The sequence below is a fragment of the Aquarana catesbeiana genome, linkage group LG08, assembly GCF_042186555.1.
Source record: "Aquarana catesbeiana isolate 2022-GZ linkage group LG08, ASM4218655v1, whole genome shotgun sequence".
NCBI lineage: Eukaryota > Metazoa > Chordata > Amphibia > Anura > Ranidae > Aquarana > Aquarana catesbeiana.
In genome coordinates this window covers 292,045,710-292,058,774 of record NC_133331.1, presented here as the reverse complement: position 1 = coordinate 292,058,774, position 13,065 = coordinate 292,045,710, and the positions used below count along the sequence as shown (strand labels likewise).

Here is a 13,065-nt window from a genome sequence, read left to right as displayed (position 1 = left end):
CCATCCCCAAACTGTTCTCACAAAGTTGGGAGCATGAAATTGTCCAAAATGTCTTTATATGCTGATTCTTTAAGAGCTCCCTTCACTGGAACTAAGGGGCCAAGCCCAACCCCTGAAAAACAACCCCCCACCATAATCCCCCCTCCACCAAATGATTTGGACCAGTGCACAAAGCAAGGGCCATAAAGACATGGATGAGCAAGTTTGGGGTGGAGGAAATTGACTGGCTTGGTTGGAGACTGAGAGCCAGGCCTTCTAGTCCAACATCAGTGCCTGACCTTACAAATGCGTTTCTGGAAGAATGGTCAACCATCCCCATAGACACAATCCTAAACCTTGTGGACAGCCTTCCCAGAAAAGTTGAAGCTGTTACAGCTGCAAAGGGTGGGCCAACTCAATATTGAACCCTAAGGACTAAGACTGGGATGCCATTAAAGTTCATGTGCGTGTAAAGGCAGGCGTCCCAATACTTTTGGTAATATAGCGCAGCCCTCAAAAATTCCACTCGCCTGCTTGCATTTGGCGAGTGGATATGAAGGTAGGGCGAGTGGAGTAGGCAGAAGCAGCCAGGATCCTGCTGAGGGAGGAGAAGAGGCGCCCGGTAGATGCTGAGGGGATAACCCCCAACTGTCCTGGCTTGCTGGCCATCTCTGCTCTCCCCCCTCATCAACGCAGACACAGATGGAACAATTTTCAGGCCAGCTCCGCTCCTGCTTTCTGCAAATCAGCGGCTTTCCAGGTAAGGAATCCCGCAGCCCCTGCATGTTTTTGTTTGTTGTGTGAGCGCCAGGCACCCAGGGCATATGCCCCACATTTGCTGGTAGGTGTCCCGGCGCCGCAACCACCCGCATTGTTTTTGTTCCAGTCCAAGGCGACTTCTTTCTCCGCCTGTCAGGACTGTAGCATAGAGCCAAGTGAAGTGCTGATAAACTTCTCCTCGGCTCTGTACTACAGTCCTGACAGTCAGAGTTGTCTGCTGAAGAAAAAACAAAGCACAGAAATACCAAACAGCACGGTGCCGGCTGCAGTCTTTTTATTCAAGAGCTGACCGAGCTGCTGGGGGGTATTAGTGAGAGAGCTGGTGGGCATTAGTTCATTAGTGAGAGAGCTGGGGGGCATTAGATCATTAGTGAGAGAGCTGGGGGGCATTAGTTCATTAGTGAGAGAGCTGGGGGGCATTAGATCATTAGTGAGAGAGCTGGGGGGCATTAGTTCATTAGTGAGAGAGCTGGGGGGCATTAGATCATTAGTGAGAGAGCTGGGGGGCATTAGTTCATTAGTGAGAGAGCTGGGGGGCATTAGTTCATTAGTGAGAGAGCTGGGGGGCATTAGTTCATTAGTGAGAGAGCTGGGGGGCATTAGTTCATTAGTGAGAGAGCTGGGGGGCATTAATTCATTAGTGAGAGAGCTAGGGGGCATTAGTGAGAGAGCTGGGGGGCATTAGTTCATTAGTGAGAGAGCTGGGGGGCATTAATTCATTAGTGAGGGAGCTGGGGGGCATTAATTCATTAGTGAGAGAGCTAGGGGGCATTAGTGAGAGAGCTGGGGGGCATTAATTCATTAGTGAGAGAGCTAGGGGGGATAGCATTGGTGAGAGAGCTGGGGGGCATTGGTGAGAGAGCTGGGGGACATTAGTACATTAGTGAGAGAGCTGGGGGGCATTAATTCATTAGAGAGCTGGGGGCATTAATTCATTAGTGAGAGAGCTAGGGGAATTAGTGAGAGAGCTGGGGGGCATTAATTTATTAGTGAGGGAGCCGGGGAGCATTAATTCATTAGTGAGAGAGCTAGGGGCATTAGTGAGAGAGCTGGGGGGCATTAATTCATTAGTGAGAGAGCTAAGGGTGATAGCATTGGTGAGAGAGCTGGGGGGGCATTGGTGAGAGAGCCGGGGGGCATTAGTACATTAGTGAGAGAGCTGGGGGGCATTAATTCATTAGAGAGCTGGGGGCATTAATTCATTAGTGAGAGAGCTAGGGGCATTAGTGAGAGAGCTGGGGGGCATTAATTCATTAGTGAGAGAGATAGGGGGCATTAGTGAGAGAGCTGGGGGGCATAAATTCATTAGTGAGGGAGCTGGGGGGCATTAATTCATTAGTGAGAGAGCTAGGAGGCATTAGTGAGAGAGCTGGGGGGCATTAATTCATTAGTGAGGGAGCCGGGGAGCATTCATTCATTAGTGAGAGAGCTAGGGGGCATTAGTGAGAGAGCTGGGGGGCATTAATTCATTAGTGAGAGAGCTGGGGGGATAGAATTGGGGGTAGCATTCGTGAGAGAGCTGGGGGGGGCATTGGTGAGAGAGCTGGGGGGCATTGGTGAGAGGTGAGAGAACTGGGGGGTATTTGTGAGAGGTAAGAGAGCTTGGGGGGCATTTGTGAGAGGTGAGAGAACTGGGGGGGTATTTGTGAGAGGTAAGAGAGCTGGGGGGCATTTGCAATCATGGCATACCCGTGTATGATCTGGATAAAATATGATAATTTACGAGGGCGTTTAGGGGCAGGATTATGGGCTGGGCAACTGGTGGCGAGTAACTCTTAAGGCCTGGCGAGTAGCTCGGAGTCAGGGCTGGGCTCAGCCCTTCCTTCTCAGAGCAGGCCGCTCAGCTGCCGGTTAATTGCAAGCTCCAATCTTTTCCACAGTGACTCACCTGATGATGATATCCTGCTCGTCAGTCCTCCTGGTTGCTTAAGCTGTTCAGTTAAGATCCTCTCTGCCTTCGCCTGGTCAACATATCAGAGACTCTCTCCTGTGTACCTGTTAAAGTCTTGCTTGGCTGACGTCCCTTCTGGTTCCTGATCCTGCTTGCTGTTCCACTACGCTGATTCTCCGCTTTCCTGGCTTGTCCTGAGGTATGCTGATCTCTGACTCCCTGGCGACCTGGCTTGTCTGACTATCCGTTCTGGTTACCAAACTCTGGCTATGTTTTGACTACGTTTGCTGTTTATCTTTTACTATTATTATTGTTATTATTAAACGAGTGTGATTTTTACTGCACTTCTGTCTCGGTCTGATTCATGGTTTCTGACACTCAAGACTTGAAATTTTGAGCCCTGATGTAGTTTATATATTTACTTGGTGTAACTTCCTCTATCACATTATACAAAAAAATAAGGGGTAATTATTGTTTTTTTTAATGCATTAACCGATTCAGCCCCTGAAGAATTTACCCCCTTCCTGACCAGAGCACTTTTTGCGATTCGGCACTGCGTCGCTTTAACTGACAATTGCGCAGTCGTGCAACGTGGCTCCCAAACAAAATTAGCATCCTTTTTTTCCCACAAATAGAGCTTTCTTTTGGTGGTATTTGATCACCTCTGCGGTTTTTATTTTTTGCGCTATAAACCAAAAAAAGAGTGACAATTTAGAAAAAAAATGCATTATTTTTTACATTTTGCTATAATAAATATCCCCCAAACATATATAAAAAAAACGGAAAATTGTATACTCACCTTTCCGTAATTTTCCTTTCCTGTTGTATCTTCATGGCAGCATACACTTTGGGTTGTGACTCCGCCCTCACAACCTGATAGGACCACATAGCTATAAATTGTAAAGAGGCCCCTGCCCCAGTATTCTCCGTATATATCCCCTCAGAGGGTGGGAGATTGTATGCTGCCATGAAGATACGACAGGAAAGGAAAATTACGGAAAGGTGAGTATACAATTTTCCGTTTTCCTGTCGCATCATGGCAGCATACACTTTGGGGAGTAACTCGCAAAGACTGGGTGGGGATTCAAACTAAGTTTATTAATCAAAGAACAGAAGAATTGGCCTGGATAACGGCTCTTCCGAAATCCACTGTGGATAAACAGGCGGAATCCACTTTGTAATGGGTCATAAAGGTGTTCCTGGAAGACCAGGTGGCCGCTCTGCAAATTGTCTCCGCCGAGACTCTACAACATGCCGCCCAGGAGGTTGCCACTGCCCTGGTGGAGTTTGCCCTTAAGCCCTCAGGTATTTGATGGTTACTCAATGAATAGGTCTTCTTGATGGTCTTCACTAGCCATGAAGCAATGGTGCATGAGGATGCCGCTTGACCTCTCCTGAATCCATGCGGGATGATTAGGAGGCTTTCCGTTTTTCTGATGGATCTGGTAACTGAAAGATACTCCAGGACATTACCCTTGACATCCAGTGGGTGAGGGTCTCCTTGTTCCGTACTGAGTGCTGGGAAGTTAATCTCCTGATTGAAGTGAAAGGATGAGGATACCTTGGGAATGAACCGGTCGGAGGGTCTTAAGACCAATCTGTCTGGCAAGACAAACAGATATGGATCACTGACCATTAAAGCCTGCATCTCTGACACCCTTTTAGCTGATGTTATGGCTATCAGAAATGAGACCTTCAGCATCAGATCCCATAAGGATATACTCTCATTAGGAAAGAAGGGTTCCTTGGATAGGGCTTCCAGCACGACTGAGAGGTCCCAGACTGGGAAGGAAGGTTTCCTAGGAGGTCTCAGTTTTAGACAGGCCCGCTGGAACTGAACGACGAGGGGGTCTTGCGCCCATCTAATACCCGTCAAGGCGGACAGGGCCGAGACTTGAACCTTTAAGGTACTTGACCTGAGGCCTTTCTCTAGGCCTAGTTGAAGGAACTCCAGGACCTGTGACACAGATGGTGAGGATGAGTCCCAACCTTGCTGTTGAGCGAAGGCAATAAACTTCTCCCAGACTCGACTGTACGTGTTATTCGTAGTAGGCCTCCTGGCCTGGAGTAGGGTATCCACCACCCTCTGGGAACAGCCTTGCTCTAGGTACCTAGCCCTTTCAGCCTCCAGGCCATCAAATGTAGCTTCTCCGGGTTCGGGTGAAGAAGATGGCCCTGGGAGAGCAGGTCCGATGACAACGGGAGAGCCAGGGGATCTGCCGTATTCAGCTGCATCAGGGTGGTAAACCATGGCCTCCTCGGCCAGAAGGGAATCACTGCTACCACCAGTACCGATGACTCCTTGAGTCTCAGGAGAAACCTCGCTATGAGCGGAGTTGGAGGGAAGATGTATCCTAGATGAAAATTCCAGGGGTGCAGAAGACAATCCGTCCCCTCCGCCGAAGGGAATGGTATCCTCTATAGGAATCTCTGGCATTTCGCATTCTCTGGGGTTGCGGCCAGGTCTATCTCTGGTGGACCCCAAGTCCGGGATATGAGGGAGAAGGCCTGAGGGTTCAGGGACCACTCGTGGTTGGAGGTGAAATTCCTGCTCAGCGAGTCGGCCAACATGTTCTGGACTCCCGGTACATAAACTGCCCTTAAACTCGATAGGTTCAGTTGTGCCCACTCTAGAACAGGACGGACCTCCTGCAACATGGACCTGCTTCTGGTGCCCCCCTGCCTGTTGATATAGGCAACCGCAACTTTGCTGTCCATCCTCAGAAGAACGTGCTTCTCCCTCAAGAAGGGGCTGAAGGACAGGAGGGCCTGAAATGCTGCTCTCATTTCCAACACATTCGACACTGAATCCCGTGCCCTGAATGGCCAGCGGCCTTGAGCCGCGTAGTCTTGATAGTGGGCTCCCCACCCTTGCAGACTGGCATCTGAGGTCACCGTCTCCTTGTGAGGGGTGATTATGTGTTTGCACCTTACCAAGTTGCGAGACCGTGTCCACCACAGCAATGATTGCTTCGCTTCCTGAGAGATGTAAATCGGCTGGGGCATTGAGATGCCGTTCCACTGGCGCAGAAAGGAAATTTGGAAAGGTCTCGAGTTCCATTGCGCCCACTGGACCATCGGAATGGTGGACGCCAAGGAGCCCAGGATACTGAGGCATGCCCTGGCCAGTAGCCTCTTGGCCGAGATAGCCTTCTTTACCTTCTGGATCAGAGGAGGAATCTTCTCCCTCGGAAGCTCTACTGTGTTCTTCCTCGTGTCTAGTTCGGCCCCTAAGAACACCATCCTCTGTGTGGGATGGATACTGCTTTTCTTCCAGTTTATTAGCCACCCTAGGGACTGTAAGGTAAAGACCAGGATCTCCCGATGTTGGATGAGAGATTCCTTGTTGTCCGAAAGAAGCAGAATGTCGTCCAGGTAATGATGGACCCTTAATCCTCTCTCTCTCAGGTGGGCTATAACTGGCAGTAGGACCTTCGTGAATGTCCTGGGTGCGGTGGAGATCCCGAACGGGAGACTTCGGAACTGGAAGTGCCAATTGCTTTTGGTGAAACGGAGGAATCTCTGGAATTCTGCATGGATCGGGATGTGTAGGTATGCGTCCTGAAGGTCGATCGAAAGCATCCAATCCCCCCGATTTATCGCTTGGAGGATTGATTGTAGGCTTTCCATCCTGAACGTTTCTACCCGGATTGACCAGTTGAGGTTCTTTAGGTCCAGGACAGGACGAAAGTCCCCTGATTTCTTTCTTACTAGGAAGAGTGGGGAATAGAAACCCTGCCCTCTTTGGGATGGTAAGACTTCCACTATTGCCTGTTTCTGTAGCAGATCTTGGATATACTGAACCAAGGACAGCCTTTTCTCTCTGGAAGGAGGGAGCTTGGTTGCGCAGAAGTGACCCCTTGGGGGGTGGTTTTTGAATGACCACCTGTGACCGACCTGAATGGTGGATACTGTCCAGGGATCTTTTATCATTTCCGCCCAAACCAGCTTGAATCTTGTGAGCCTGGCACCCACTACTGCTGGTTGGGCGGGCGTACCTTCAAAACGGTTTCTGCTCATTGGAGGCAGGAGTTTTGGGTTTCTGGAGTTTGAGGAAGGACGTCTGAGGGTTCTTCCAAGTTCTCCTGTATTCTTTCCCAGGCCTATAGGCCTTTGCATCCCTGTATCTTTCCGGGAGATTGCACTTAAAGGGAGGCGCCCTCTGTTGTTTTGATCTTCTATCCGAAGGGATAAGACCTGACTTCCCACCTGTCACTTTAGAAATTGCTGTATCCAGCTTCGCGCCAAAGAGGTTCACCCCGTCATATGGAATCCGACACCAATTAGATTTTGACGCAGGGTCGGCCGACCAGGGTTTAAGCCATAGGGCCCTCCTGGCCATTACGGTGGCTAGCATAGATCTCGATGCAGACCTAATAGTGTCTACGGAAGCTTCCGCCACAAAATCCCCTGCTAGGCTGAGTTCCTGTAAGGCCTTGATGATCTGATCTTGATCAGCGCCCTCGGTGACGAGTTTTGCGGTATTCGATGACCAACTGGAAATAGCTTTCCCGACGGCGGCCAGTGTCACTGCTGGTCTGCAGGCGCCCCCTGCGAAAAGGTAAGCCCTCTTGAGGTCCGTATCCACCTTCCTGTCCAGCACATCCCTGAACGTCACTGCGTCCTCAATGGGGAGCGTCACGTGCCTGGCTAGGCGCATCAAAGAGGCATCTACCACTGGAGGGGAAACCAAGGGAGATACCTTGGGCTCTTTCAGAGGGTACAATTTAGAGAGTCTGTTGGAAAGACTGATTTTCTTCTCCGGATTCTGCCATTCTTCCTTAATGAGCTCATTCAGCTCCTCTATGAATGGAAAGGCTTCCGGAACTCTTTTAAGATTCGGGAAATATTTCCTCTGCTTTTGTTGTACCTCCTCAGGCTCCTCCCAGTTTATCGCTTCCTTGACAGACTTCGCAAAGGGTCCTATGAGCGAGAAATCAAACCCGGCTGATGCCTCCAGCTCTTCATCGTCTGACGGGAATTCCTGTTCCCTTGAAGTGCTGGGATGGGATGGTGAGACGCTCTGAGCTGTAACCTCCACATCTGGAGTTGGGACGTGCAGAGCAGGGACTCCGGTAGGTTCTATAGTGACCAACTCTTTCTCCCTGGTGGCTTCATCCATACATCTGCGGCAGGCCAGTCTGTCCGGTAGGGCTGTGGCCCCGCATACCCAGCAAGCATTCCCTGCTGGCCGGGAGGGATGTGCAGGAGACTGACGTCTACGTGCAAGGGATCTCCTGTGATAGGAACGCCTATGCCTGGAGTAGGAACGACTCCTCCTACGGCTTCCTCTGTGGGCTGAGCGACTTCTGCCGCGTGAGCGGCTTCGCCTATGGCTGGAGCGGCTTCTCCTGCGTGAGGTCTCTCTTCGTCTTGATTTTGACGACCTTGATGACCTGGTAGGGCTGACCAATTAGGCAGCATTAGTACGATCCTGCTCTCTTTTTTAATCTTCACTACTTACCATGGAAATCCCCTCCCCTTACCTATTGGGCTGATGGTGATCTGCTGGGGCAGCGGTCTCCATGGAAAGGAAATACTGTGATAGACCTGGCAGAGACACAGGCAGGTATAACATGCAGTCAGGCAAACACAGGTACCAAAAGAAAGGAAAACACTTACCCCAAGGGAAAAAAACACCAGAAGGACAAACAGAGCTGATAAAGCAGTCAGGGTGTCTTCAGGTAACCAGAGGCATCATATTATGACACATTGAGGTTTATAAAAGAACCGCCATGGCCGCCGAGGTCACGATCTGCCCGCACATGCTCAGTAGCGACGCGCCCCGCTCGGCGCCATCTTGGAACCTGGCAAAACGACCAGGCCGCCCTGAGAGCGCGCACTGCGCATGCGCGGAAGTCCCGAGACGCTCGCTGAGCCAGGGGGAATACAGAGGGACTACAGCACCCAGAAAAACCACAGGAAGCATGAAAAAGTGTATAAGGCTTATACTGGAGCCGTTTTCAACATACCCCTGAGATCACCAGAGCGGGGTTCCTTCCATCTAGCTCATTTAGAGGCTGTACAGGTAAGGACTTCCACCCAGGAGAGGCTAGAACCTGGCTGGGGCGAATTCGGTAAGGGGGTGCTTCTGACATCGTCTGGCCCTTGCAGGTGAGGAAAAAAAAAGAGAATACTGGGGCAGGGGCCTCTTTACAATTTATAGCTATGTGGTCCTATCAGGTTGTGAGGGCGGAGTCACAACCCAAAGTGTATGCTGCCATGATGCGACAGGAAACATTTTTTCTCCTCAGTTTAGGCCGATATTTATTCTTCTACATATTTTTGGTAAAAAAAAAAATAGGGGATAGTTTTATGGCATTTTTATTAATAAAAATGCCATAAAACTATCCCCTATTTTGTAAACGCTATAACTTTTGTGCAAACCAATCAATAAACGCTTATTGCGATTTTTTTTTTACTATTATATATTTTTGGGGGATATTTATTATAGCAAAATGTAAAAAATAATGCATTTTTTTCAAAATTGTCGCTCTTTTTTTCCCCAAAAATATATAGTAATGGCGGCGATCGGCGATTTTTATCGTGACTGCGACTTTATGGCGGACACATCGGACATTTTTGACACATTTTTGGGACCATTGTCATTTATACAGCGATCGGTGCTATACAAATGCACTGATTCCTGTGTAAATGAGACTGGCAGTGAAGGGGTTAACCGCTAGGGGGCGGGGAGGGGTTAAGTACGTCCTAAGGAACGTTTCTAACTGTGGGGGGGGGGTTGGGCTGTGTGTGACACGTCACTGATCTCTGCTCCCGATCACAGGGAGCAGAGATCAGTGACATTGTCGCTAGGCAGAACGGGGAGATGCTTGTTTACATCAGCATCTCCCCGTTCTTCCTCTCCGTGAGACGATCGCGGGTATCCCCCGCGGCGATGGAGTCCGTGGGACCCGCGACCCGACTCACGGAGCTTGCGCAGGCCGCCTCCTAAAGGGCAACGTACAGGTACGTGATTCTGCCTGTACGAGCCCTTCTGCTGACGTATATCGTCGCGAGGCGGTCGGCAAGCGGGTTAAAGTGTATTTTGTCCCCCAAAAGATTGCATTTGCCGGAAAAGGAGAGTATGAGAAGTGAAAGATTGAAAGAAGAAGAGGAATGTCTGCGGAGGGGGGGGGGTCGAGGCTAGGGTGGGAGCGGGGAGCAAAAGGGAAGGTATCACTATGTAATCAAATTTGAATGTGTGTAATAGATATATGTTGTGGTAAGCTTTATAGAGCCCCATGTAATTAAAGGGGTGTAGGTTTTTGTACTTTTTTATAAAAGAAAATAAAGAATTAAAAAAAAAAAAAAAAAAAGGATTGCATTTGAAAGAACGCTGCGCAAGTACACATAGAAATTGCAACAATCACCATTTTATTCCCCAGGGTCGCTGCTTAAAAAAAAAAAAAAAAATGTATAATGTTTGGGGGTTATAAGTATTTTTCTAGCAAAAAAATACCGATTTAAAGTCGTAAACATAAAAAGCCAGAAAAAGCCTGGTCTTCAAGCGGTTAAAAAAACAAATGCCGATAAAGGACAGTTCTGTTCTGTTTGTTCTGTTTGTAAACAAAGCGGCAGGGTGACGTCATTGACCAAATATGACCATTTGTTACCGCCACTGTATGAAAGACCCCCTGGCTCAGGTTTGTTTTCAGTTGTAGGTTCAGGCCCGGGGAACTGGCCAAATGTGGTCGATTTTTTTGGCCCATTCGCAGAAGCGAGTCAAACATTCCGGGTTCAAGTCAAACCTTCTCTCTCCTAGCAGAGTAACTCAGACAGAACTTTGAAGTCTTCAGCAATCTCTGATTTCCTTATAAAGTGTTTCTTCCATGATAAAGATGAGAGGAGCGCTCAGCCACGTGTTTTCTGAGGTGTATATCAAGGTGAGCTTCTTCCCAGTGTGAGATCTCTGATGTACGGCAAAATATGATTCATATAGAAGACATTTCCCTGACTTGGAATACCTGATGGGTTGTATGGCCTCTCTGATGCCTGTTAAGATTGGACTTCTGTGAAAAACATTTCCCGCACTCTGAGCAGCTATATGGATTCTCCCCCGTGTGAGATCTCTGATGTATAACAAGGTCCGCTTTCCGTCGATAACATTTCTCGCACTCAGGGCAGGAATACGGCTTCTCAACCGTGTGGCAACCCTTATGTCTGGTAAGCTGGGACTTCTGTGAAAAACATCTCTCGCATTCGGAGCAGGAATACGGCTTCTCGCCCGTGTGCACTCTCCGATGTCGGGAAAGACAGGACTTCCCCGAAAAACATTTCCCGCACTCAGGGCAGGTATACGGCTTCTCACCCGTGTGAAATCTTTCATGTAGAAGAAGGTCTGATTTTCGTGGAAAACATTTCCCGCACTCAGAGCAGAAATATGGCTTCTCCCCCGTGTGAAGTCTGTAATGTATGACGAGAGCAGATTTTTGAAGAAAGCATTTCCCACATTCAGAACAGAAAAGAAGCTTCTCCCCCGTGTGATATTTCTGATGTTCTGTGAGACGTAGTTCAGAGCTAAAACTTCCCCCACATTTAGAACAGGAAAAAGTCTCCTCTCGCCTAATTCCGGCCCCATCCCTCACAGTACGAGGTTGCTCAGAGTCAGAGGGATTCCATGGTCTATCCACACTGTGAAGTCCACCATCCATAGTGGAGCTCATTGTCTTTTCTCCTCCACAATCTCCTGTGATGTCCTCATCTTCCATTTTACAACCTGGAGATAAAGTGAGACGATCCTTTGAGGGTTTCTCCATGGCGTGTCCTGGAAAAATATAAAACATCATCAATAGATATGAGAGGGTTAGTTCACTTCCATCAAGATTCCATCTGGATCAGGTAGATATGAGTGAGGAGATGTTCCCTGTGGAGGTCCCAACCAGCTGGGACTCTCCCCCCTCTTCAGTCAAAGGGCCTTTGGTCCTCCTCCCAGATCACTTCTACATTTACACAGCCTTGTCAGAAGAGCAGGAACCAATGGGGACTGGGAGGTCCATGCTCTTTACACAACCACAAGCCTAGGCACTGGGTCATGTGATCTCTGATAGACAAGAGGGTCAAAGTTCAGACCTGCAGACCCTTTACCATAGAACAAGTGACTATAGGCCTAGGCTTCTGGTCATATGCAGCACTGGAGGGAGCTTACAGGAGTATTTTCACCTGGAAAGATCAGTGTTTCAGTCTCTTACTCCTTATGTTTCATCCCAACAAGACTGGTAATAGAGTTTTATGGTAACATTTAGCTATAAGTCTGCTGGAAGAAGAGGAACCAACCTAAGAAAGTCTCAATCTGTGTTATCATATCTGTGCTACTGTAACTAGGAGTGACACACAACCTAATACTGCCAGCTGAACCCCAGGATGGGTATCAGTACAGGGAGGGGACCATTATCAACCTATTATTGGCTGATATCACTCAGCTCCCGCCCTACTCTGGGCCAATCAGTGAGCAGTAACAGAGCAGAGATAAGAGAAGAATATATTATGGGTCACCTGTGCTGATTTCTGTAGGAGTGTCCTCCTCTATGAATGTCCTCGTCATTCCAGCCTCCTCCGTATATTGCTGATCATCCCTCACATACGTCTCTTCTACTTCACCCTCAACTTTCATGTTCATCAGATCTTCACCCTAAACCAGCAGAATGGCAGAAAATAACATCTGTAACATAGAAGTATTTATGATGTGAGATCACATAGAAAATATCATCTTGTAGAGTCCACACATCGTCTCCACATGTCAGAGTGTTCAATCACTTTATGTTCCCGACCCTCAACTCCACCTACCTGATGATGTTGAGGGATGGTGTGACCTTCCTGTGTGGAATCCCGGGAATACAGAGGACGGGGACATCTCTCTGGTGGGTTTTTGTTACTGGATGACTCCACCATGGTGTCCTGGTACAGATCTTTGTGTCCTCCTGGAAAGTCCACTGCACCATACTCCTCATCCTCCTCTTTTATCTCTTCTTTAACATCAACTTTAGAATCTCTCAGGTCTCCTCTCTGAATATATAATAAAAATGACATCAATGGTAACAATACAGATAATGTACAGATCCTAATTATACTATTAGTGATTGTTCCTCATCTACCTGATGATGGTGAGGGATGGTGTGATCTTCCTGTGTGGAATCCCCGGAATACAGAAGACGGGGACATTCTTTGTTACTAGGTGGCTCCATCATATCCTTGTGTCCTTCAGAAAGCTCCTTCATCACCTCATACTCTTCATACTCCACTATACACTCTTCTTTAACAACAAAATTTTCCAGAAGGACTCCATTCTGGATATATAATAAAACATTATTTGTAAAAAACATGCTTGTGTGTAAACCATAACTACCAATTATTGTTATCATCCTCCTGACACCTTATAGGAACCTGACACACACAATGATACAGTCACCATCCAG

At 48.3% G+C, this 13,065-nt stretch overlaps 3 protein-coding genes across 4 annotated transcripts in view; 2 read left to right on the top strand and 1 right to left on the bottom strand.

Annotated features, from left to right (window-relative positions):
* The window catches only part of LOC141104959 (uncharacterized), a 664,134-nt gene that overhangs the window by 142,628 nt on the left and 508,441 nt on the right, over positions 1-13,065 (top strand). The gene's annotated exons all lie outside the window — the stretch shown is intronic.
* Positions 1-13,065, top strand: part of LOC141104789 (uncharacterized) — a 317,556-nt gene that overhangs the window by 155,352 nt on the left and 149,139 nt on the right. The window lies entirely within an intron of this gene.
* Positions 1-13,065, bottom strand: part of LOC141105453 (uncharacterized) — a 63,949-nt gene that overhangs the window by 43,054 nt on the left and 7,830 nt on the right. Inside the window, 5 exon segments of the mRNA XM_073595309.1 lie at positions 284-293; positions 10,806-11,417; positions 12,146-12,281; positions 12,437-12,655; positions 12,745-12,936. Of these exon segments, the coding sequence (XP_073451410.1) occupies positions 284-293; positions 10,806-11,417; positions 12,146-12,281; positions 12,437-12,655; positions 12,745-12,936 (1,169 nt within the window).